The sequence below is a fragment of the Pinus tabuliformis genome, chromosome X, assembly GCF_031772625.1.
Source record: "Pinus tabuliformis cultivar Carrire ecotype Pingquan chromosome X, CPIR1, whole genome shotgun sequence".
Classification (NCBI taxonomy): domain Eukaryota; kingdom Viridiplantae; phylum Streptophyta; class Pinopsida; order Pinales; family Pinaceae; genus Pinus; species Pinus tabuliformis.
This window is the reverse complement of record NC_142308.1, coordinates 758523201-758547083: the sequence shown is the minus strand read 5'-3', so window position 1 is coordinate 758547083 and position 23883 is coordinate 758523201. Positions and strand designations below refer to the sequence as shown.

Sequence of the window (23883 nt, the reverse complement as noted above, 5' to 3'; positions counted from 1 at the left end):
AATAGCAGTACATTTCAGCCACTTTGCTCCTTAAACAATGTCAGAAACCGAGACCAATTACGAGCAAAGTGATGACCAGGCATCAGCTTCAGAGTTTGAGGTACAGAGGAGGCCTCATAAGGGTGGAAAGGGTGGTCATCATAAGAGAGAGGAGCCCACTTCTTTGACAGATTTACAGGCTTGTCCTATGGCAGTCTCATGTTTCCGGTATATGTCTTGTTATGAGTTTTGCGAGAGGATCTCTCGGATTCAGCATCACAGAGAGTTGGCTCGCCTATTTGTTTTACATTTGCATGATGGACATGTCAACCTTGCCGGGGTGGACTTTACATTGACACCCGAGATGATTGCACAGGCCACAGGGATACCTAATGTCGGAGAGGTATGGAATAAGCGCAAGGTGTTGGACAGTGTTCAGTTTGAGCCTTTCGTTAGACCCGCACTCATGAGACACTTGACAGGTGTGTTTCCCATCAGATTTCTCAGGAGTGAGTATGCTCCCATGATGAGGCTTATCATGCTCTATTTTACCTGTGAGGGTAGATTTTCACAAGTATATTCGTACCATATTCGCCTATTGATGCATTTCACACGGGTACGGATGATAAACATCCCTGTTTTCTTCTGCCAGAACATTGAGAGGATGGTGGCCGTGATGCAGCGGAAGAGCCCGGCACAGTACTATAGGAGCCTCTACCATTATGGTTTGATTCAGCTTGTGGTCCTACTTCAGTTGGCTCAGCAGGGCATCTCATGGGAGGAATTCATCTCTCGTGAGTTCTTTACAGCACCACCACCACATCCGGAGATTGTTCATGAGGAGGGAGGACCATCACAGCAGCATGATATCCCGGGACTAGTCATGTCAGCTCTTCTCCGCTTGTCACTTATCAGAGAGGCCAAAGGGCCTTATTTGCAGCAGCTCGGCGAGTATTTTCTCCACAGCAGGTGGAAGGGGTCTCGCCTTCTTCATCAGCTCAGCGAGTGTTATCTCCACAGCAGGTGGAAGGGGCCTCGCTTTCTTCAGCAGTACAGGCAGCACAGAGGGGCAAGCAGCCCAAGATTGATGAGGGGCCATTAGGTGTTCCAGCTATCGAGCTTATTGATCTTGATGTCAGTTCTCCTAGCCTAGAGTCGAAGGAGATCATTCACCACCTTAGAGCTGAAAATGATGCATTGCAGAGGAGATTAAAGGGGGCACAATGGACAATCTCATATCTAGAGCAGCGCAACAAACAGTTGGAGGATGAGCAAGCTCTTGATGAGCTGTGGAGGATCCGTAGTGACCGCAACTTGAATCGAAGAAGACCCGGTGATCCATTGCCCGCTGAGCAAGAGTCTATGCTTATCCAGCTCAATGCTCATTTGGAGAGGCTGTTGGCTAAGGCCAACCAAGATAAGAAATTGTTGAGAAACATGAAGAACCATTATTGGGCGCGGATGCACGTGTGCAAGGCGAAGATGAATATGTTCCAAAGGCGGTTGGCCAAGGCACAAAAAAGGAGAAAAAGGCCCGATCCCCTCCACATCTTGGCCGAGGCTTCCTTGAAGGAGAAAGGCACTAAATAGCTCAGTCACAGCACAAATCCCAAGAAATTTTGAACATTTTGGGTCAATTTTGGTTTTTTCAGGCAATTTACAGGTTTTGTCCTTTTAACGGGTCTCACCCCCCGCGCGACCCTTTCACTTGGCAACTCCATTTTGCAAAAACTCAGCATTTCCAGATTTTTCATGAAAAGTTACACATGCTCATCCATTGCCAAGAGATTTTATGAAGTTTTGGGCCTCCAGAAGGTCAAAAAACAAGCAAAAAATGACTTTCTGCCACATTTTTGAGACACAGAAAGCAGTCTTGGGAGATTGCAATTTTGGAGGGGCAAATGACCACCAAATTCAGAAATTCCAGTTGGGTTGGAAAGTAGACTCACAGACCTTTCCAACAAGCCTACTCTTGCCCCATTTGGACACCTGGAAGTGCCCCAAAAGTGCCCTCAAAGGCGCGCGACCCGTCAGGGAATGGCGCGCGACCTATCAGGCAAGTTTCTCAAAATTTCACTGTACAACTCAGAAAAACGCAGTTTTGACCATGTTTGACTTTTTGGAGTGGATTGTTATCCTCCTTGATGTAAATAATGTAATTTTTTGACACTTTTACACTTATGTATCTCTTCTGGAAGATTCATTCATGAGATAGGTGAAAATTAAATGAATGAATTGGTTTCCAAGTTTATAGAGGCAAGTTGTTTTGATTGCCTAGTTTTCAGTGCTTAGTTTAGAATTGGTTGAAACAGCTCCTAGGATAGTGAGCTCGACCCCTAGAGGCAGGGAAAGATGTTAGATGATCTATATTATGTACTCTCTTGCTCATTTTCATGGTTGGACTCTTGAGGGAGAAGCTATCATTGTATTATTCACTATATCTCTGCAATTTTTGGCTAAGGAAGACCAGGGTTTTGCAGTCCTTTTTGCGATTCTTGTGGTTACATGTATTGATGGTGTGTTTCTCTTTGTATTTGTAAGTGTGTTATGTGAATCATTTCCTTACTTTTCCTTCTGCACATTAGGCAAATGAAGTGTTAAAGTAGAACTCATGACTGTCATGATCTGCTTTTAAGTTTGCTTAATTTCAATGTTTTCTACTGTTTAAGGAGAATTCAAAGTTATTGTTTGCTCTCCTTAGCTCCTCATCTGTCATTCTTAATCATCCACCTCAAACAAAGGCATCAATACTGTCTCCTACCTCATCCCAAAGAACCCCCTGCAGAAACTGTGTCCTATCCCCGCGCCCAAAATTGCCACTCCTCAATTTGCCACCAAAAACCCTAAAAATCCCAAATCAACCCTTTCGATCAGTTTACTAGCCTAAAATCAGTGTTACCCTATTGGTTATCTCGCCCATTGAAGATCTTTATCGAGATAGACCGGAGAGAGCCCTCTCCCGTCCCGTAGGGCTAGCTACGAGGCTAAGTGGTTTGATGTTGCCTTGAAGTTTTCCTTTCTCAGCCTGAGGTGAAATTTCAAGCGCTAACAGTCTCCATACACGTTTACCTTTTTTTCGTGCCGAGATTGACTATTTATGAAAAAGGTACACCTTGGTCGATATGGTCAAAAGGTTCTCTCGAATATTGTTTTCTACCTTTTCGGGTTCGAGGGATAAATTACGAAAAGAGACATGATGGAGTTTTCTTTTTCGTCTTTTTTTCAAACTTTCTAAATATGAAAAATACACCGAGTTGTTCTTACGTCGGACTCGTTAAAATTTTACGACAAAAAACTCGTCACCATGATGAGATTGAGTTTCTCATTCCTAGGACTTGTAAAACTTACTAGGATGGATTCATTCGAAGAATGAACTTACATGACAAGCATATGCTATCCCCTTCAAGCTTGTGATAAAAATAATTGGGGTATTCGCTACAAATAGCGAGGGAAAAATTAAAATGAAACATCCTTTGTATAGGCAGCTTGTCGCTCTTGAACATGACACTCTTCTGCTTTTGTGTCGGGTTTGGGATATCCTTACTCAGTCATTTGTCCTCCTGGGTTTGGGTGATCCATTTTTGCCTCTCATTTGACTATTCCATTTTGTCATCATGACCTTTAGTGTCATGTTGAGTCAAATATTACCACACTTCGGAGTCGTGTCGCCAATGTTATTTACCTATACATTATCGGACCCATTGTTACAGTCTTGTTATTCATTTCATTCCACTTTATTCCTTGTTTCGTGTTGATGATGGGGGACTCATCATTGCCCTCCTTCGACGGGTCGCTTCCTGTCGACTTCAGCTCATTATCTAGGAAGATGACTTAGAAACTCCCTTTCAGTACCTTAGAGCTTGCATGCCTTAATGGCAAGTTCTTCGCATCTGACAACAGGTCTTCATCATTGGCCTTTGATTGGATGATTCCACGAGTGTTCAACTTCAGTTTCATTATCACATTCACGGATTGTACTGTTGTACCTTGAGAGCCATTGTCATTATTGGTGGTTTCTCTCATACCTGTTAACGGTCCACATCATTGGTCGGTAATCAGGTGGTTTTCTAGCATGTTCGACTTCAACACATTCATTCGCATGTTAGAATTCGTACTTTGATTGGGTCGGGATGGAGCGCAAGACCCTGAGTCTTGTCTAATATGACTCAGGCTGCGTGGAGTTATATGTTATTCATGATTGTACACATGTTTATGCTATACAGATGGTTGCGACCATACCTTGGATCTTAGATTCACAAATGATCCTTCTCATTTGGATGGTTGCGCCCATACCATGGATCCTTTCATATAGTCCTTATCATTCGGATGGCTGCATCCATACCGTGGATTCATGTTTTGATATCAGATATGTATATGTATGTGTGTCCTTGATTTTTAGGTCTCCTGACAGTGTTTGTCCTTGTCCTTGCAAAATCTCGTAAAGCATCTCAGCCATCACTCCTCGTTCTGCCTTCATGCTTTAGGGGGCATCTGTTACACAACATTTTGTCACACCTCTTACACTTCCTCATGACATACCCCGAAGTGCCCGAAACATGACCATCATGTAGTGTACTCATTCATATATGCAGTTCAAATCCTTCCTAAGACTTTGATTGGAAAATGCCTTGAGCTTCCCCTGAAGGAAATAGCTCTAAAACCCTAATTTGAGAATCATCACCCTTATGAGACTAAAAACAACGATGATCGCCTGTTGCACTGTACTTGACCCACGATGGCATCGCTCTGTTCACTTGTATACCCGCGATGATCCCAAAAAGGCAATTTTCCCAAAGAGGATGAGAAGCTTCGTGATCTAGAAGCTTCCAGAGCAGCGAGCTGGAGGTTGTTTGACATAGATGAGGTTGAATTCTCCCAACTTGGCCTCTTGGTCTTATCCCTATGAGCTACCTCCTTGAGATAAGGGCCTACTCCTATCTTTGGAGAGATCCTAACTCCCTTTCCCAGCTTATATATTCATCTTCTCCCATTCTCAAATGGTTGGTCTATGTCTATTTGCACCCTTATGCTAAGATTGTGCCTATGTGCTACTCATTTGGCTTGGAGAAAGAGTGCTTGGAGAGCTTAGCTTGGACTTGGACATTCATTCAAGGATAGCCTATCAACATCAAGGCTTGGTTGTATGCTTCCCCTTATTTTCTATTAATATACAACTGCTGGTTCATTTTCCATTGATGTGTATGCTCATGTATCAACTATCTAACATTCCTTGATCAGTTAAGTAGGTTGCCTTTGAATATGTTGTTTGTATTTGCATGCCTTGTTGTGTCTTGATCTCTTGTGCAGGTGCATAAACGCTGTGAGCAGTAGGAACAAGCCTGCGACACAAGTGATTCGAGATCTTCAACAATGACGACTTGATAGCATTAGAATGAGATAGGCCATCTTCTTGGCCTCTCTCTTCAATTGTAACCTAGGAAAGTGTCTGGTAGATTGTCACTTAGGTTGCTAGACCCACTCATTGGGCTAGAGGGGTTGTCTTTGTCCGCAGAGAGGATTTACCTAGACAACAAGATGATACAGGGTGAAGGAGTGACTTTGTATCTGACAAGATTGTCTTAGGTCAAAAAAGAGATTGTTAAAAAGCCGTCGGTGTGACTATTTCAAATTCTGATATGGTGAGGATTGCTTTGAAATGGTTCGTTGAGGAATGGAAGCCCTTCATTAAGGGGATCATTGCCAGAGAGAAGTTGATAGACTGGAATAGGCTGTGGGATGAATTCATTTAGGAAGAGTTGCGAGACGAGGATCTTCATCCAAAGAAGAATGTTGTCGATGATGATGTGGCACTTGCAGCATGAATGAAGGGTAAGCATAAGAAGGACTTGAGTAAATTCAAGTATTTCAACTGTGGCGAGATGGGTCATTTTTTGTCAAGATGTCTGATGAAGAAGAAGACGTGCGATGACGAGAAGAAGAAAGGGAAGCAGGGCATCGGTGTTTGCACCTCTACTGAGATAGATGCTCTCACCAGAAGGTTGAAGGAGGAGGACTTTACTATGATCTCTCATTTCTCGTAGGGTACCATCGATGAGGATGGATGGTATGTGGACAATGGTGTGTTGAAACATATGACAGGGTTAAAGGAGGTTTTCGAGACTCTAGCTGAATGGGACTCGAAGTTGCTCATGGTGTTGGGCAACAAGAGTCTTAAGGAGATCTGAGGATCGAGAGTTGTGCCATTCAAGATGGAGACAGGATGGGTGATGCAGGTCCAGGATGTATTGTTTGTACCAGAACTCAAATATCGTGTGATATTTGTCTTGATGATTGAAAAGAAGGGGTTGGAGGTCTTTTCTAGGTTGGGAAGGAAAGAGTCAAACCCAGAGGCTCTAGCTCCGCAGGTATTTTACTTGGAGTTAGAGAGCATGGTCTATACAGGCTGATGGGAAAGCCTATAGATCATGGGAAAAAGAAGCAGTCAGACTATGTGTAGGTTCCAGAGAAGTAGTGGTAGGTGCAGGCTTCAAAGGTATAGGTACGGGTTTGAGATAAGAAGGTCCAGGTTCTAGAGGCTCAGAGGGAGTAAAGTTCTAGCGGGGGCTTGCAGATTCAGAGGGAGACTTTGCAGCCCAAGAAGAGCGCATGGTCAGTGGGGAGAAAAGATGCTTCCACATCTGCCAAGAAGTAATCATGGAGGGATTGGAAAGCGATACAGGAAAAGAAGAAGAAGTAGAATGCTTCCAGGGACAACGACACTTCCGAGAGGCATATTTCATGCTATAGGGATTATTGCAGTGGTGAGCGCCAAGAGTTGGGCAAGTGTTGGGAGCAGTTGGTCTTGCAGGTCAACAGGATCTGGGAGTTCACTGAGAAAGCCATCAAGAAGCCAACTGACCCACAGGGGATGGAAGTGTATTAGGATTTGGATACGAGGGCGAGATTGATCATCCTAGATGGTGTGAAGGATCCCCTAATACCTCTCTGGGAAGAATACTACACATGAGATGTGGATGGCTCTTCAAAATTTGTTCCAGAATAAGAATGAGAACTGGGCACTGGTATTGGAGGATAAGTTGAAGTCCACCAAGATGATACAGGGTGAAGGAGTGACTTTGTATCTGACAAGATTGTCTCAGGTCAAGGATGAGCTTGCTGCGGTCGGTGTGACTATTTCATATTTTGATATGGTGAGGATTGCTTTGAAATGGTTCATCGAAGGATGGAAGCCCTTCATCAAAGGGTCGTTGCCGAAGAGAAGTCGCTAGACTAGAATAGGCTGTGGGATGACTTCATTCAGGAAGAGTTGCGAGACGAGGATCTTCATCCAAAGAAGAAGGTTGTTGATGATGATGTGGCACTTGTAGCATGAATGAAGGGTAAGCAGAAGAAGGACTTGAGTAAATTCAAGTATTTCAACTGTGGCAAGATGGGTCATTTTTCGTCAAGATATTTGATGAAGAAGAAGACAAGAGATGACGAAAAGAAGAAAGGGAAGCAGGTCGTCGATGTTGCCACCTCTACTAAGATAGATTCTCTCGCCAGAAGGTTGGAGGAGGAGGAATTTACTATGATCTCTCATTTCTCGTATGGTAACATCGATGAGGATGGATGGTACATGGACAGTGGTGCGTCGAAACCTAAGTCGCACGAAACGGGGAAACAGGTACAAGTTTCCGAAACGGGCACGGGTACGAAATGTGAACCCCCCAAATTTTGGAAACGGGGAAACACGATATATATATATATATATATATATATATATATATATATATATTAGAATTTAGGACATTTAAGAAAATTTATGTGTAATCATAAAGCATACATGATACATTATAATTTATTACATTTAAAGTTTAAACATTATGATTAAATTTACATCACATTTACTCATGAATGAACACATAATGAAAATAGCAATATTGGAATATCCAAAATCAACCTTTATTATATATCCAAATCTCAAAATCAGCCTTTATCATATTTTAGAGGTTGCAAGTACAATAAAGACTATGAGGCTGCAAGAACTATAAAGACAAAAGACCATTGCTCTTTTCCTCTTTTCTCCTTTGCTAAAGTCGTTCGTCTCCAAGAGAAACGACTTGCTCTATTGTGTGATGAGGGAATGAGGCGCGAGCCTTTTTATAACTTGAGAGAGGCATCTAGAAGCATCCACAAGATATTTTATTTGCCCAATAAAAAATTAGAACTGGAAAAACAAAAAAAATAAAATAAAAATCGCAATATGAAGTGGAAACTCCATATTGGCCATGTTTCCCCGTGCCGAAAACTCGTTTCTAGGCTGTATGGTATGCGTTTCTGCGTTTCCATTTCGTTTCCTGGCTGAAACGAACCTAGGGGCAACGTTTCCTGCAACATAGGTCGAAACATATGACAGGGTCTCAGAAGGTTTTCAAGACTCTAGCTGAATGGGACTCGAAGTTGCTCATGGTGTTGGGCGACAAGAGTCAGAAGGAGATCTGAGGATCGAGAGTTGTGCCATTTAGAATGGAGAGAGGATGGGTAATGCGGGTCTAGGATGTACTTTTTTACCAGGACTCAGATATAGCGTGATATCTGTCTCGATGATTGAGAAGAAGGGGTTTGAGGTCTTGTTCTAGGATGGGAAGGCAAGACTCAAACCCAGAGGCTCTAGTTCCACAGGTATTGTACTAGGAGTTAGAGAGCATGTTATACACAAGCTGACAGGCAAGCCTATAGATCATGGGAAAAAGAAGCAGTTGGACTATGTGTAGGTTCCAGAGAAGCAGTTGGACTATGTGTAGGTTCCAGAGAAGCAGTTGTAGGTGCAGGCTTCAGAGGTATAGGTATAGGTTCCAGATAAGAAGGTCCAGGTTCCAGAGGCTTAGAGGGAGTCGAGTTCTAGCGGGAGCTTGCAGATTCAGAGGGAGACTTTGTAGCCCAAGAAGAGCGCGTGGTCAGTGGGGAGCAAGGGTGCTTCCACATCTGCCAAGAAGGAATCATGGAGGGATTGGAAAACGATACATGAAAAGAAGAAGCAACAACATGCTTCCAGTGATAGCGACACTTCCGATAGAGGTGTAGTTCTTACTACAAGAATCAGTTCAGTGGTGAGCGCCAATAGTTCGGCAAGTGTTGCGAGTAATGATGACGATGAGTTACTTCATAGTCTTGGAAGTACCTCCCTCGCTAAGAGGGACTGTTGATTTTTTAGTAGCTTGGGAGGTTCTCCAAGTCCTAGGGTTCAGGGTTTGGAGGTTGAAGTGTCACAGAAGCCATTTGTGGGCTTGGAACCCAAGGTGGGGGTTTTGCACCCATCGATGTTTGGGCCAAAACCATGGAGAACTTTGGACATGTGATGGATGGAGATGATAGAGGACTACAAGGAGAATCCAACGCTTCAAGAATCATTGAAATCCGAGATGTCCTTGATGAGATATGAATTTTTGAAGTTGACAATCAATTTTTTAGACAGTCAAGTCATGTAGGCTTGAAATGTTAAGTCCAAAAGACATGTCTATTGGGTATTTCGAGTAGCCCTTCTTTTGTGTATAAATAGAAGGTGAGGGAGATCACTTTTACTCATCCAAATGTGAATCTTGTCATAGAAAATCATCCCTAAAGAAGCCTCAGGTCAAGAAGAGGAAGCCAAGCTTGATTGGAGACTGTTTTGTGGGGCTTTTGTTGACTTGGCAGAACTGTAGAAGAAAAAAAAGGTAGTCACATGCTTAAGGGTGACTTGGGTAGCTGGTTGATGGTATTTTGTGTGGATTTCATCTCTATAGACTAGGCCACAGAAATTGGAGACACCTACAACTAGGCCGCAGGCCTTGTCTTGCCTATGACAGGGGGCTGAAAGGATGATGAAGTGCCCTAGTAAGTACAAGAAGGGAAGCACCAATCATGTCATAGACTACCTCAGTCGACCCTCGATTGTGGCACTGAGTACAATTCTCAATGCTTGTGGGCACGAGACCTCTGGATGGTCACAACTATATGAAAGTGACCTAGAGGTCGCTGCCACTTACAAGAGGTTGATGGAGGTAAAGCCAATTCCAAACTTCCACCTTTAGGACGGATTGTTGTGTTATCTGGGACATCTTTGTGTTCTTTTAGGCAAGCGTACCAAGTTGATTTGGGAGGTGAGTTACAACACGGTTGCATGACACTTTGGTGTTGAGAAGATAGTGACAATACTGCAAAAATATTTTTATTGGCCAAAACTCGGACAGGATGTTGGAAAATATATCAAATCTTGCACTGCCTATTCCATCGCCAAGATAACCATTAAGAAGCGAGGCCTTTACACTTCTTTTCCTACTTCTAACAGACCTTGGTAATGACTGTGTATTTGTGGTTGTTGATAGATTTTCTAAGATGGCTATATTGATGGCCTACAAGAAGAGCATCACAACAGAAGACATTGCCAAGCACTTCTTCAAACGAGTGTGGGTTCATTTTGGGATCTCACAGAGAATTATATCAGATTGGGATAGTAGGTTCTTGAGCACATTCTGATTGAGCCTTTGGTCGTTGTTGGATACTAAGCACACCAAGTCGATTGCATTCCATCCATAAACTAATGATGTGATAGAGGTTGTCAACAGGATGATAGTGCAAATACTACGCATGTACAACTCCAAGCATCCATGAGCACGGGACAAGAGTCTTCCCTATGTGCAACACAACTATAAGAGAGCTCTCCATAACTTGACTGGCCACAACACCTTTCAAGGGGGCATGGGATCTCAACCATTGTGTCCCATTGATGTCGCAATGCCTCTTGCAACTACATAGGTAGAATTTGCACATGTTCAGTCCAAAGCCGATAAAGCCACCAGATTTATTTAATGCATCCAACATGTTTGCCAATAGGTCCAAGATATCCTAGATAAAGCTAATTCCAAGTACAAACAATGTCATGATCAACATCGAGTGCCACATAAGTTTCAAGTGGGCGATAATGTTTGGTTACATTTGCAAAAGGAATGCCTTACTGGAGCCATTTGGAAGCTTCGACCACTCCAATATGGGCCTTACACCATCACCAAGGTTGTGGGTGACAATGCTTTCAAGCTCAACATTCCCCCATTCCTTGGCTTGCACCTAGTGTTCAATGTGGACCACCTTTGGCCATACTTTCCACCATTGTTGGACACATTAGACATTGCTGAGTAGTTGACACCAACAGAGCCCAATCCAAATTGCATTAAACATGCCACACTGTGAAAATTCTTGAATCTAATACATCAGAAACGCCTACTGCAATTACTGGTTTACAATCTCCTACTTGTTTTTTACATTAACAAGTTATTTAATTTCATAAACATCGAAGTAAACACTATTGCAACCTTCACAAATATACAGATCGTATACACTGAGACAATAACACAAGGGACATTGTTATTTTTGGATAATCGTCCCCAAAAAAACCCAATTCGGGAAAACCGGTGCAACATATAGAGGGTTTGTATTATTAAGTAGATTTGATGAATACAAATAGGGTGCCAGAAATGGTTCACCCAATAGAGAATATCCTTGGTAGTAGCACCACTATCTGGAGACAGATATTCTGGCAAATCAGCGACTGGATGATCAAGCCTCACAGTGACTCCGGTCGTTCCCTATGCTGGACAGCGAATGCTGCTCCAAGCACTGCTCTGGAACTGCATCACTCCTCCAGGAGTTGCGTCACCCTCTCTCGGCTCAGAGTCTGCTGATCTGCTCCTAGTCTGCCCCACAGAATCTCCCAAGCGCTGCCTCTGAGGCTCAACGTCAACCTCTATGGCATTTGCGTCACATGCGTCAGCCTTCTGCGTTCTCTGCATTAGATCTTTGGCCTCTGCTTCAGCCCTTCTAGGCGCTGCCTCTCTACTATGTATTCTTTAGCCTCAGATGAAAATCCCTTGCTGAGCTGCTCCTCACTGCAACTTTGATCACTAACTCGATTTCCTCAGCAAACCTCGCCCCATAAAATCGAATTCTTTGATCACTTGGTGTATTTCCAATTGACCCTCAAGCCTCCTCTTATACTTTTCATGTTGACGAGTCAACGGCCGAGGTTAAGTCCCTAATCAATAGCTAAGATTAGAACTAGCATGATCCTCATCACTCAGAACTTTCTCACCCATATTTTATTAATACACATTAATATTTTTATTTTCCTAAGTTTAGACTTAGGAACCCATTAAAAATATTAATTATTTTAATAAATCCTTATCCGGGTGGAATTTCTCCAAACGATTTCTGGGTCTTGGAGATCTCATGAGGCTTAGCGTCTCTACCAATTTTCAAGGCTAGATCACATCTGATGCTACCCAAAATCAACACACACCTGGCCAGATCATGGACGCACAAATTAAGCACACTCGCCAACAGAGGATCCAACTATATCAAGTTGTCAAAATCGGCCAGCTCTTGCACCGAGGCAAGTGGCTCACTAGGGATCAAGTTCAACAGAAGTTTCCCCATCTCATGGAGGCACTCAACGTAATGGGGACCATTGCTTCCTAAGACGGGAGCATTGATCTAGGTGGATATTCCTGACCACCCGCCTGTTCCACTTGGACCCCCAACATTGTTTCCTTTTAGTTTCCTTAATTCTAGCACAACTTCCTATTTTTGGCAGTGTTGTGGGTCCTAAATTTCTAGAATCGTTTTGAGGTCCTAAAAGACCCCAATGGGGCCCAAAACCATTGGTGCTTTATCTCCTAGTGTTAGGGTTTCACACTTATTCTTTATGATAAAAAGGTCCTCGAGCCTCATTGTAACATAGTCTAGAAGGCATGTAGCCATCACATCTCTTCTCAGAGATAAGCTACCATCGCTCGAGCTAGTTTGTTCCATTCTGGATGTAAACAATTTTCAGTACTTGTTATTAATTAATTAAAGTTCTGTTCTTTCACCATATCTTTGTGTTATGTTTAAATATATATTTCATTTCGTTCCTTCATATATCCAGATCACCTGTTGAAATGAGGGGAAGCAAATACAAGATAAAGTAAAACATGGCCATTTCTTTTTGTAGTGTATCTCTTTGTTATATTTTCTTTATGTGAAGTTGCCAGATCAGATACTTAAATTAGCATTCACAACATTCTCATCAAGATACACATGTAAAACAATTCCACAAAAGTCGAGAGATAAAGTTTATTCTTCGCAATGTCACCGAATATGTTATTGCCTAAATTGAAGGGGTTATTTTGTCAAGGTGACAATGGTGAAATTCCCATCTTGTTGCCCTAAGGGTGTTGTTTTAGGTAGCAGCAATGTTACAAGGCATGGGGAGCTCAATCCATATGTTATTTTTCCTGATATGCATTGTGTTTCTTCATAAGCCATAATTGAAATATTGTTTTGTGATTCATTAAGTTTGCAATGCATTATGGACATAGATTACCAAAAATGAAAACTAATAGTTACCTTTATATTTGTAATGGCTTTCATTTTGATTGCAGAGGTTTCCCTCTTTTTTGTGCCTATGTTTGACACATGATTTGGTGACATGATTTTGATATAACCGGCAATAGGAATTCTAGCTGTTAGCCAGAAGGTTGTTGTTCCATTGAGCTCAATTTAACGTCTTGTTACATTCCCTATAATGGTAATATTCAGTAGGCTGCAAAAGTTAGTTTCCTTATGCTTGTAGTTATATGGATGGTTGTAAGTGATGCCAAGATACTTATTTAATGGGGAAATGATGAACACATGGCATTGACGTTTTGGCTAGGGTGTCTATAGTGAGGTTTGGGAGTTGGCCATATAACTTTATCATCAACGTACAATTCTCTAATTTACATATAATGGATTAGCTTAATGACCTTAAGTGCTTATTTACTTGACTAGGCATGTGTAAATCTCAGTTTTACATTTGTCGTCTTGACGAACTTGTCACCAAGGGTCTGGAATATAAGTTATTAGTATTACCATTATTGGGGAAAATATAAAAAATTATCAGAAAATATTGGGAAACTTAAAGAAATACAAAAATAATAATTTTTTTTAACATTGTTAAACATATAAAGAAACAACAACATCGAACACATTGATTCATAAATATGAAAATAAAATTAATGCAAATGTTGCATAACATATCAAGCTGTACTTCACACATCAACACTGAAATATGATATTTGTCCCAAATCACAAGTCTAGTTAGGATTATACAAAATGACATCAAAACAAAGGTAAATGTATCTTGTGAGATGAATCATGGCAATGACAAAAAATGGATTTCCCCTTGTGTGCTTGATGGAAAATGGTTACAATATCCTCAGAGCTCAATCCCCTGACTCACTTTTGCAGAACAAGGGTTAAAATGCTAAGAATTCGCTTATAAGGCGATATTTATTGAGACAATTTGATAATTTCCATATTATCATGACAATTACTGAAATTATCACAATAATTTCAGAAGCAGAAATTGTTGCAATAATTTATGGTAATATTATCACTGCTTGGATTTTTCTGCAATATATCACAATAATGGCTATAAATAGCTGATAAGTGTGGCACTTGTAAATCTTCAAGATTGGTTCTATTATAGTATGCATTTCAGCTGAATGTTGTTTGTTATATTATTGATATCTAATTGTGCCATGTTATTTCATATTTTTAAATAGAAAATTAGGTTATGCATGTAAATTAATCTGTGCATGTATATATTCAACTTGTGTTTGTAGGTGTTTGTAGCTATTTCTCTTATTCTAGGTGATGGGTTGTACAACCTTGTCAAGATAATAAGCATTACTGGTAAGGAAGTTTATACCCAGTATGCTAAGCGAAATGCAATTCCTGTCATCAACAATGTTCAAGGTAATATCTAATCCTTTTATAATTGTATGCTTTGTGTGATATTGTTGCCCTTTTTTGGGATAGATAAAGGATATATTTGTTAAATTACAAGATATTGCAAAATTTTTGTCTAAGAGAACAACTAACTTTCATATTTTCCTTGCATACCTTCTTTGCTTGCCTCATTATATGTTTGTTTAGTAAGTATCTTACTATATGACTAGACATTTAGTTATATTTCTTGTTAAAACCCAGGATCAGATTCTACCATTGAGCTGTTACATAAACATATGGAAAGCATGGTCTGGTGAACTTGCTCAAGTCATTGATGTTAAAAGTAGGCAACTCCAGGACAAATTTCCTTAAAAGGAAACCTAATGCCACCCCTTGTGTCCCATAAGAAGTTATTGATCAAAATCATTAAGTGAATAAGTATTTATTAAAAGGAGAAATATTATTTAATAAATGATTATATAATTTGGCAATTTTTAAATTTATTCCCTCTAATCATTTTAAGTCGCCTTCAACAAAAGTCACATCTTTTGGTCAAGAGAAAATTTATATTTAAAGAGGGTTTAATGAGCATGATGAAGGTATCACTAAGACCATACTTCTGAGATAATAAAAAGGGTATGGTTCTTATTCTCTCTCGCATGCTTGGCTATAGGAATCTCAACTTGGTTTATTTTGATCTCTGAGATATATATGATGCTTGTGATAGCTTTACATACTCAATCTCTGCGACAATACAATGCATATGGTTTTGGCTTTGTATTGTATATGGTATGGTCTCTCGCCATAGCATAGTCATATGGACCTTGCTTAGTCATATGGTTTATTCTCTCTACTCACAACATTGCATAGTCATATGGACTTCACTTAGTCTCATGATCAAAGAACAAAGAAGCCCTTAGAAAAATTGACATGGTATTAGAGATGGGCTGAAGAAAAGTCATGGATATCCCCCTATGAAGACATCGTTGATGAAATCAAGCGAAGATGTTGGAGACCTAAAAGAATGCTAGGGTTTGAAGGAAATCCTAGGCACCCTTGCTAAGAGCAGTTAGGGTTTGGTAGATAATATGAGGCTAGGTTTTTAGAGAATTCCCTGAAGTATGTCTGGAAGAAGGACCTAGATATCAGTTCATGGAAGTTTGAAATTGCAAGGACCGAGTTCGCACATTGTGAAGACATGAACTTTGACCATTATGTAATGTCCCAAATGGAACAATTTGGGGTTTTCTTGAAATTCTAACTCAGAAATACTTCAGATAAAATTTTCATTCATAACAGAAGATTGCCATGTAAAATTCAACACCATAGAACTGTAAATAACAATAATGAGCATAAATAATCTCAACTTTATTCATAATATATAAATTGGGGTTACGTGCACATAAAACCAAAAGAGCTGAGATGAAAGGCTGGCCTCCAAAATACTCTGCTGCACCTGCTATGCTGGCCCTCCAAACTGAACTGAATTGTACTACTGAGCTCTCTTGTGAATTCTGGATGAATTCACCGAGGGGAGATGGGTACTCGCCCAATCTCACTAAATCACCTGAGGGTTTCCGTCCTGGGGCTACCAATGGAGTAAAGAAACGGGTTCTCAACCTCTCATACAAGAAACAATATGAAATCTAAGATGTTCTCCAATGCTCTCCTCCTCCTCTTTTATAGATCTGATGAACTCCTGTAGAACCTCATATTTTATTATTATTTTAATCATAGAGCATTTTTCCCTCTTTTATTTCAATTAAAATATTCTTTTTAATGCAGAAAAAGGGTAAATTGGCCACCATATCTCCTCAGGTCACTGAAACTCATATCTAACCATCCCATCCTGTAAATCTTCTCGTTCTGGTTCCAACGAGCTATTACACTAAGGTGTTTTGTCACGTAGTCCTCCTAAAATGCCACCTTAAGCATAATTGATTGAGTCAGGGCCCAATAATAGCTTTGTTTTTTGAAAGTTGTCAGAATGCACCGAAACGAAAGGCAAATTGTGCTGATGATGGAATATACAAAGCGAATGCCATCGGACCTCATCGAAATTCCTCAAAACCCCTCCAAAAGACCCTGGGCCCACTGATGACACCAACCTGCACCTGTGACCTATCTGCCCCCAATTCTAAAATTCCATCCTAACCATGTCATAAGGAACAACAGAAAAAGGGACATTACATGTCCTCCCACCCCAAGATTGCTTACCCTCAAGTAATCCTACCTTGTCGACCAATTTGGTGGTCCAACACAACTGAGACCCAATGCCTAGATCTTATACGAACCACTGGGTGACGCTCTGCCTCTGTGTGAACCCACCATGAACAGAACCCTTACTGCCCGGATCCTAGACCAATCTCTGATTGAACCTGTTATCAACAAATCCTCTTGGATCCCAATGCCACAAAGAATAAGTATCAATGCTCCATGGCTCCTGTTGTGCTATAACTCCAACCATGAGTGTTGTTCCATCCATCGTGTACCAACTCATCACCTCTCTCTAGTCTGTGAAAATTCCTAGATCTAACAATCTCAGAAATCCTACTGCAACCAACTGAATCTACTTCACCTAGATCGTAAATTACATTGCAAACTTATTTTAGATTTCTTCTTGAAACATTGAAGTAAATTACTGAAGCAGCCTACACCAAATTAAATATGATTCTGAAACATAGAAACTGAGTAAGGAAATACAAACACATAGGACACCATTACTTTTGGACAAATGTCCCCGGAAATACCCAATGCCGGAAAATCGGTGCAACAATTCTAAGGTATATTATTATTAAGCAGCAGTGAAATCTGAGTACATCTATGGATTCTTAATTGGCAATCCAAACAGCAAGAAAATCTGGCAGAGATATTCCCTAAGAAACCCCGGCACTCGCGCTTCCTACGCTTGTGAGTTCCTCCACTCGTGTTCCTGCACTTGCGTTCCTTTAGTCATGCATTCCTACACTTGTGCTCCTGCACTCACACGTTCCTGCACTCGCATTCCTGCACTAGGAATAACTCAGCTTCTTGCTACTACCTCTCCGGATCTGGAAATCTTCCTTTAGATCACTATCCCTGTGCCTCTACTGCAAAATATCTCTTCGATCAAAATTTCCTCCCGAGAACTTCTCACTTCATAAATTTGATCTCTTGATCTCTTGGTGTGTTTTCTAAATGACCCTTAAGCCCCTTCTTATATCTTCTTGTTGGACAATCAACGACCTAGATTAACTCCTAATCAAAGGCTCAGATCATTTTGACTTGATCTTCGTCTTTATCTTGAAGATTCACCCACAATTAGATTAATACCCATTAATATTTATTTTCCTAAGTTTAGACTTAGGAACCCCATTAAAAATATTAATTATTTTAATATAATTGTCTCTGGGTGGAATTTCCCAAAATGGTTTCTGGGTTATGTGGAATACTTGTGCCCAAGCCTCCTTGCAAAATTTGAACCTTAGAGCACATCCGATGCTACCCCAAATCAACACTCCCTCTTAGCAAGGAATGTGCTCTAGCAATATACTGCCTCTCTACATACTGCTTTGACTCTGAAGCATTGTATTTGCGTTGTTGATGTGTTATGAAACCAGCTCAAGAGAAGATAGAAAAGATAGATCAACGCCTTAGAATTCAGCCTCTTCGAGGGGGCAACCTCCTTTACATTACATAAATGAACAATTCTTGGATGATACAAATGAAAATACCTCCTTTCTATATATAGGAGTCTAAGTGGTCCCAATACAATCAAAGCCTACATAACAATAATATTGTAGGGCACAACAATAACAATAGTGGGCTTCTATGTGGCACAATAGTAACAATATGGGCACTACATGGGTACATCAATATAAATAAGGGGTATAACTACAATAGTAATGGGGTAATCACTAGTATTATAGGGACCCAACATGCCCCTCTCCTTCAAAAAAGTGTTGTCCTCAACACTTGAGTAGTTCAGGATACTTCTGCATAAAATTCTCGTCCTCCCATGTGGAATCTTCAGCAGATAAGTTCTTCCACTTGATAAGGTACTCTGAAATTGATCGATTTCGTAGCTGTCGAGTTCTTGTTTCTATAACTGCTTCCGGTTCCAATATAATTTTTCCTTCTTCGTCAAGTTCTGGCAATATTGTTTGAACTGGGAGCTTGTCGCCTATAACCTTCTTTAAGCATGAAACATGGAAAACTGGGTGCAATCGAGAAGCTGCAGGAAGCTTCAATTTGTATGCCATAGTACCAATCTTTTGCAACACCTTGTACGGACCATAATACTTTGGTGATAATTTATTATCCTTTTTAGCTTGCTTGAGGGACATTTGCTTATATGGTTGTAGCCGTAGGAATACCCAATCACCTACATCAAAACTTCTTTCACTGCGATGCTGATCTGCCTGTTGTTTCATTCTATTCTGTGCCAACACAAGGTTATCCTTTAAGAGTTGGAGGACTTGTTGTTGATGTTCGATGTGATGTTCCACTGCCTGAACTTTAGAATTTTCTCTTAAATATGATGTGATGGATGGTGGTTGATACCCATAAAGTGCCATAAATGGGGTCATTTTTGATGCTGTATGAAAGGAAGTGTTATACCACCATTCAGCCAGAGGCAACCATTTGACCCATTGTGTCTGTTTATCAGATACAAAGCAACGAAGGTATCCTTCCAAACATTTGTTTACTATCTCAGTTTGCCCATCAGATTGAGGATGATAAGATGAGCTATGAGCTAACTGAGTACCAAGACAAGAAAATAATTCTGTCCAAAAATTTCCAGTGAAAATGGGATCTCTGTCACTTACAATAATCTTTGGGTTTCCATGTAGCTTTTGAACTGTTTCCATAAATGCAGTAGAAACTGTACTGGCTTTAAATGGATGTGATAATGCATAAAAGTGTGCATACTTGGTAAGTCTGTCAACTACCACCATGATGACACTCTTTCCCTCAGACTTGGGTAAACCTGTGATAAAATCCATTGATACCTCCTCCCAACGTTGGCTTGGAATGGGTAAAGGTTGTAATAGACCCGGTGTCTTAATTGTTTCAACTTTACTTTGCTGGCAAACCAAACATTCTGCCACAAACTTATGAATATCTGATTTAAGGCCATCCCAAAAAAATTCCTTCTTCACCCTGTGGTAAGTTTTTAAAAATCCTGAGTGCCCTCCTAAGGGAGAAGTGTGCAATTCCATAAGAATCTTTTGTTTTAGCTGGGAATTCTTACAGAGGTATAAGCGATCTTTGTACCATAACGAATCATTTTTCCAGCTAAATGTATCAGACGTACTGGAATCTTGTTGTAGCTTTCGAATAAGTGCCCATACTTCTTCGTCATTCTTCCATTCCTCCCTTGCTTCATTTATCCAATCTGGTTAGATGATAGAAATAGCGCACAACAATGCTTCCACATCCTCATCCTTCCTTGAGAGTGCATCTGCCACCACATTTTGCTTCCCCTTTTTGTAGATGATTTCAAAGTCATAACCCAACATCTTTGTGACCCACTTTTGTTGCTCTTCAGAGGATAATCTTTGTTCTAAAAAGTATTTAAGGCTATCATGATCTGTTTTTACCTTGAAGTGTCTTCCCATTAGGTAGGGTCGCCATTTCTTAAGTGCATGGAGTATTGCCAACATTTCCTTCTCATAAATAGCTTTTCTTAGAAACTTTCCCTTGATTGGACGACTTTCAAAGGCAATGGGTCTTTCATCTTGCATTAGAACAGCACCAATTCCATTTCCTGAAGCATCACATTCCACAGTAAAGGTTTTTGTGAAGTCCGGTGTAGCTAAGACCGGTGCTTGGCACATTGCCTCTTTAAGATGTTCAAAGGCCTTTGTTGCTTCCGGAGTCCATGAAAATGTATCTTTCTTCAATAATGTCGTTAGAGGTGCTGCTATTCTCCCATAATTCTTAACAAACTTGCGATAATACCCTGTCAACCCAAGAAATCCGCGCAAATGCTTTATGGATGTGGGGATTTTTCATTCCTTAATGGCTTTAATTTTGGTAGGGTCTACCTTAACTCCTTCATGAGATACAATATGACCCAAATATTCCACCTCCTGGACTCCAAAGAAACATTTGGATCTTTTGGCCAAGGTTGCACGAAACGGGGAAACGGGTACGAGATTCCGAAACGGGAAGCGATATGAAACGCGACCTCCCCAAATTTTGGAAACGGGGAAACACGAATATATATATATATATATATATATATATATATATATTAGGAATTTAAGAAATATGTGCAATCATAAAGCATATATGATACATTCTAATTTATTACATTATGATAAAATTGTCAATTGTCAATGCATAGACTATAAGTATCTAAATTTACATCACATTTACTCATGAATAATCACATAATGAAAATAGAAATATCCAAAATCAGCCACGAGAAATTTCTAATTTTTTGTCTCGTGGTTGATTGGGAGTCTCCTCCTACATAGTCGAATGACCTTAGTGCTCTTGATTAAATACAAGTTTCATACCCTAGTACCCTACATTCTCTTGATTATTGGGAGTCTCCCTTGCATAGAGGGCTTTGTTCTCTCGATTAAATACAAGTTCCATACCCTAGTACATGATAAAATCCAATGGAAACATTGAAATCCCCCCAATCCTGAAATCCTGAAAAACAGATAAGTCTGCTGGATTTTGAGTAAGATCTAAAATTCTACTTTCTCCATATGAAATCCAATGACGGCGAAACCACTCTCAAACATCCTGAGTCATTTCATGGTAATGTTAAAAATTTAAGTAAAAGGATGAAAATGAAAAATAAAGGAGAATATCACTTTTACTTTAAGAATTTAACATTACCATGAATTTCATATCAACACTAGGGCAAACAAATGTAAGAGATCTACATTAGAAAAAAAAAAAATTAAAAAACAAATGTTTTTTTTGCGGAAACGTGGCCCGTACGGCTTGGAAACGCGTTTCCGGCCGTACGGCCACGTTTCCATTTCGGGAAACGTGGCCGTACGGCCGGAAACGCGTTTCCAGGCCGTACGGTACGGGGAAACACGTTTCGTTTCGTTTCCCCTGGCGAAACGCCCCCTAGGGCCACGTTTCCTGCAACTTAGCTTTTGGCATATAATTGTTTCTCTTCCAATAGTTGTAGCACCCTGTCGACATGTTCAACATGATCCTTCCAAGACTTGCTGTAGATAAGTATATCATCAAAAAATACTAACACAAATTTTCTAAGGAATGGTTTGAAAATTGAATTCATCAAACCTTGAAATGTTGAAGGTGCATTGGTAAGGCCAAAAGGCATGACCAAAAATTCATAATGACCCTCATGAGTTCTAAATGCCGTTTTCGGAATGTCTTCAATCTTCATTCTGATTTGATGATATCCTGAATGAAGGTCCAACTTGGTGAAGTAAATTGATCCATGCAATTCATCCAATAATTCATCAATGACAGGAATGGGGAACTTATCTTTAATAGTGAGCTTGTTGAGCTCCCTATAATCCGGACACATGCGCCATGATCCATCCTTCTTGTGCACCAATACTACTGGAGCAGAGAAAGAACTTTGACTCGGTTGAATTATACCAGCCTCTAGCATTTCTGCAACCATACGTTCAATTTCACTTTTTTGGACATAGGGATATCTGTACGGCCTGATGTTTGGAGGAACACTTCCTGGAATCAGATGAATAGCATGATCATGATCACGCATAGGTGGGAGACCTTTGGGAGTCTCAAATACCTTGGAATGATTGTCCAGGACTTTTTGGAGATCTGGAGAAATAGATGATTCTAATGTGGAAACATCTAGCGAACATAATTGTGCAATTACACCCCTTTGCTCCTTTTTTAGAAGCTTTGTCATACCATTAGAGCTGATTATCTTTCCTGGTTTCCCTGCAATACCCCTTAATTCAACTTCCTTTCCTTCCACAGAAAATTTCATGAAAAGTTCTTGAAAATTAAAAGCTATTGTACCCAAGGATTGTAGCCATTGGACTCCTAGTACAACATCAGCACCTCCCATTGGAATGGAAAGCATTGGGCTAGTCAATACATATTCTCCCATGGATAGCTTGATATTATGGCACTTTCCAGAGCAATTTATTGTTCCTCCATTTGCAATCATCACTTGACACTCTGGTGCTGGATATAGGAAGCAATTCAATTCTTTTGCTACCCTACAATGAATAAAATTGTGAGTGCTTCCTGAATCAATCAACACTATCACCTTTTTCTTCTTGATTTGTCCTTCTATCTTGATGGTTTGAGGAGTGGTAATTCCCGCCAATGCATTACAAGATATGGTCGGATTTATTTGTTCTTCATATAGGCTTTGTTCCTGGAATATATCCTCTTCTTTTGACCTTTCTTGCTCCTTTTCTTCTTCCTCTTCACAATCTATGTAGAATAATTTCTTCTCACCACACTTATGACCTTTTGTGTATTTGCTATCACAATTGTAACAAAGCCCTTTTGCTCTTTTTTCTTCCAATTGTTGTGGTGTCAACCTTGTAGGTTGTGGAAGACTATGGGCAACAACACTTCCGTCTTTATAGTTGTGAACGGTATGCTTCCTAGTTGCCATAATTTTGCTTTCCATTTTTCTTGCTAATCTGAATGCCTTTTCTAATGAATCAGGTTCCCAAAGGCGCACATCATGTTGGATATTATCCTTTAAAGACCCTATGAACACATCAATCCTATGCTCCTCTGGAATATCTTTTACCCTTATGTTCAATTTTTGGAACTCCTCAATGTGCTCCATTATTGAACCCTTTTGTTTGAGACTTATCAATTGGCTAAAAAAAGTGTTGCTTTTTGTATCCTCATAATGTGCTATCAATTCTTCCATAAAAATTGCCCAAGTGATAAATTGTTTACGAGAACAAAGCCATTGATACCATACAAACTGATTTGGTTCCAAATATAAAGTTTCCGTACGTACCTTTTGTGGGTTTTGCACATTATTGAGATCGAAGAATTGCTCCATCTGTAATATCCATGTGGCGGGATCCTTGCCATCAAACTTCCTCATATCGATTTTTGGAACATTGTGAGTCTTCGATCCAACATTAGAGTCTATGGAATCATGATTAACATTTCTTTTGTTCTCATCATGAGTTTCCTTTACTATCTTTTCACCATTAGTGACCCTTTCTTGTAGCAACTTTTTCA

The 23883-nt window shown here is 40.3% G+C and overlaps 1 protein-coding gene across 1 annotated transcript in view; it reads left to right on the top strand.

Moving 5' to 3' along the window:
* The window catches only part of LOC149142079 (putative metal-nicotianamine transporter YSL6), a 446819-nt gene that overhangs the window by 401346 nt on the left and 21590 nt on the right, over positions 1–23883 (top strand). The window contains exon 6 of the mRNA XM_089453171.1: positions 14604–14736. Within this exon, the coding sequence (XP_089309297.1) occupies positions 14604–14736 (133 nt within the window). The remainder of the gene's footprint in view (positions 1–14603; positions 14737–23883) is intronic.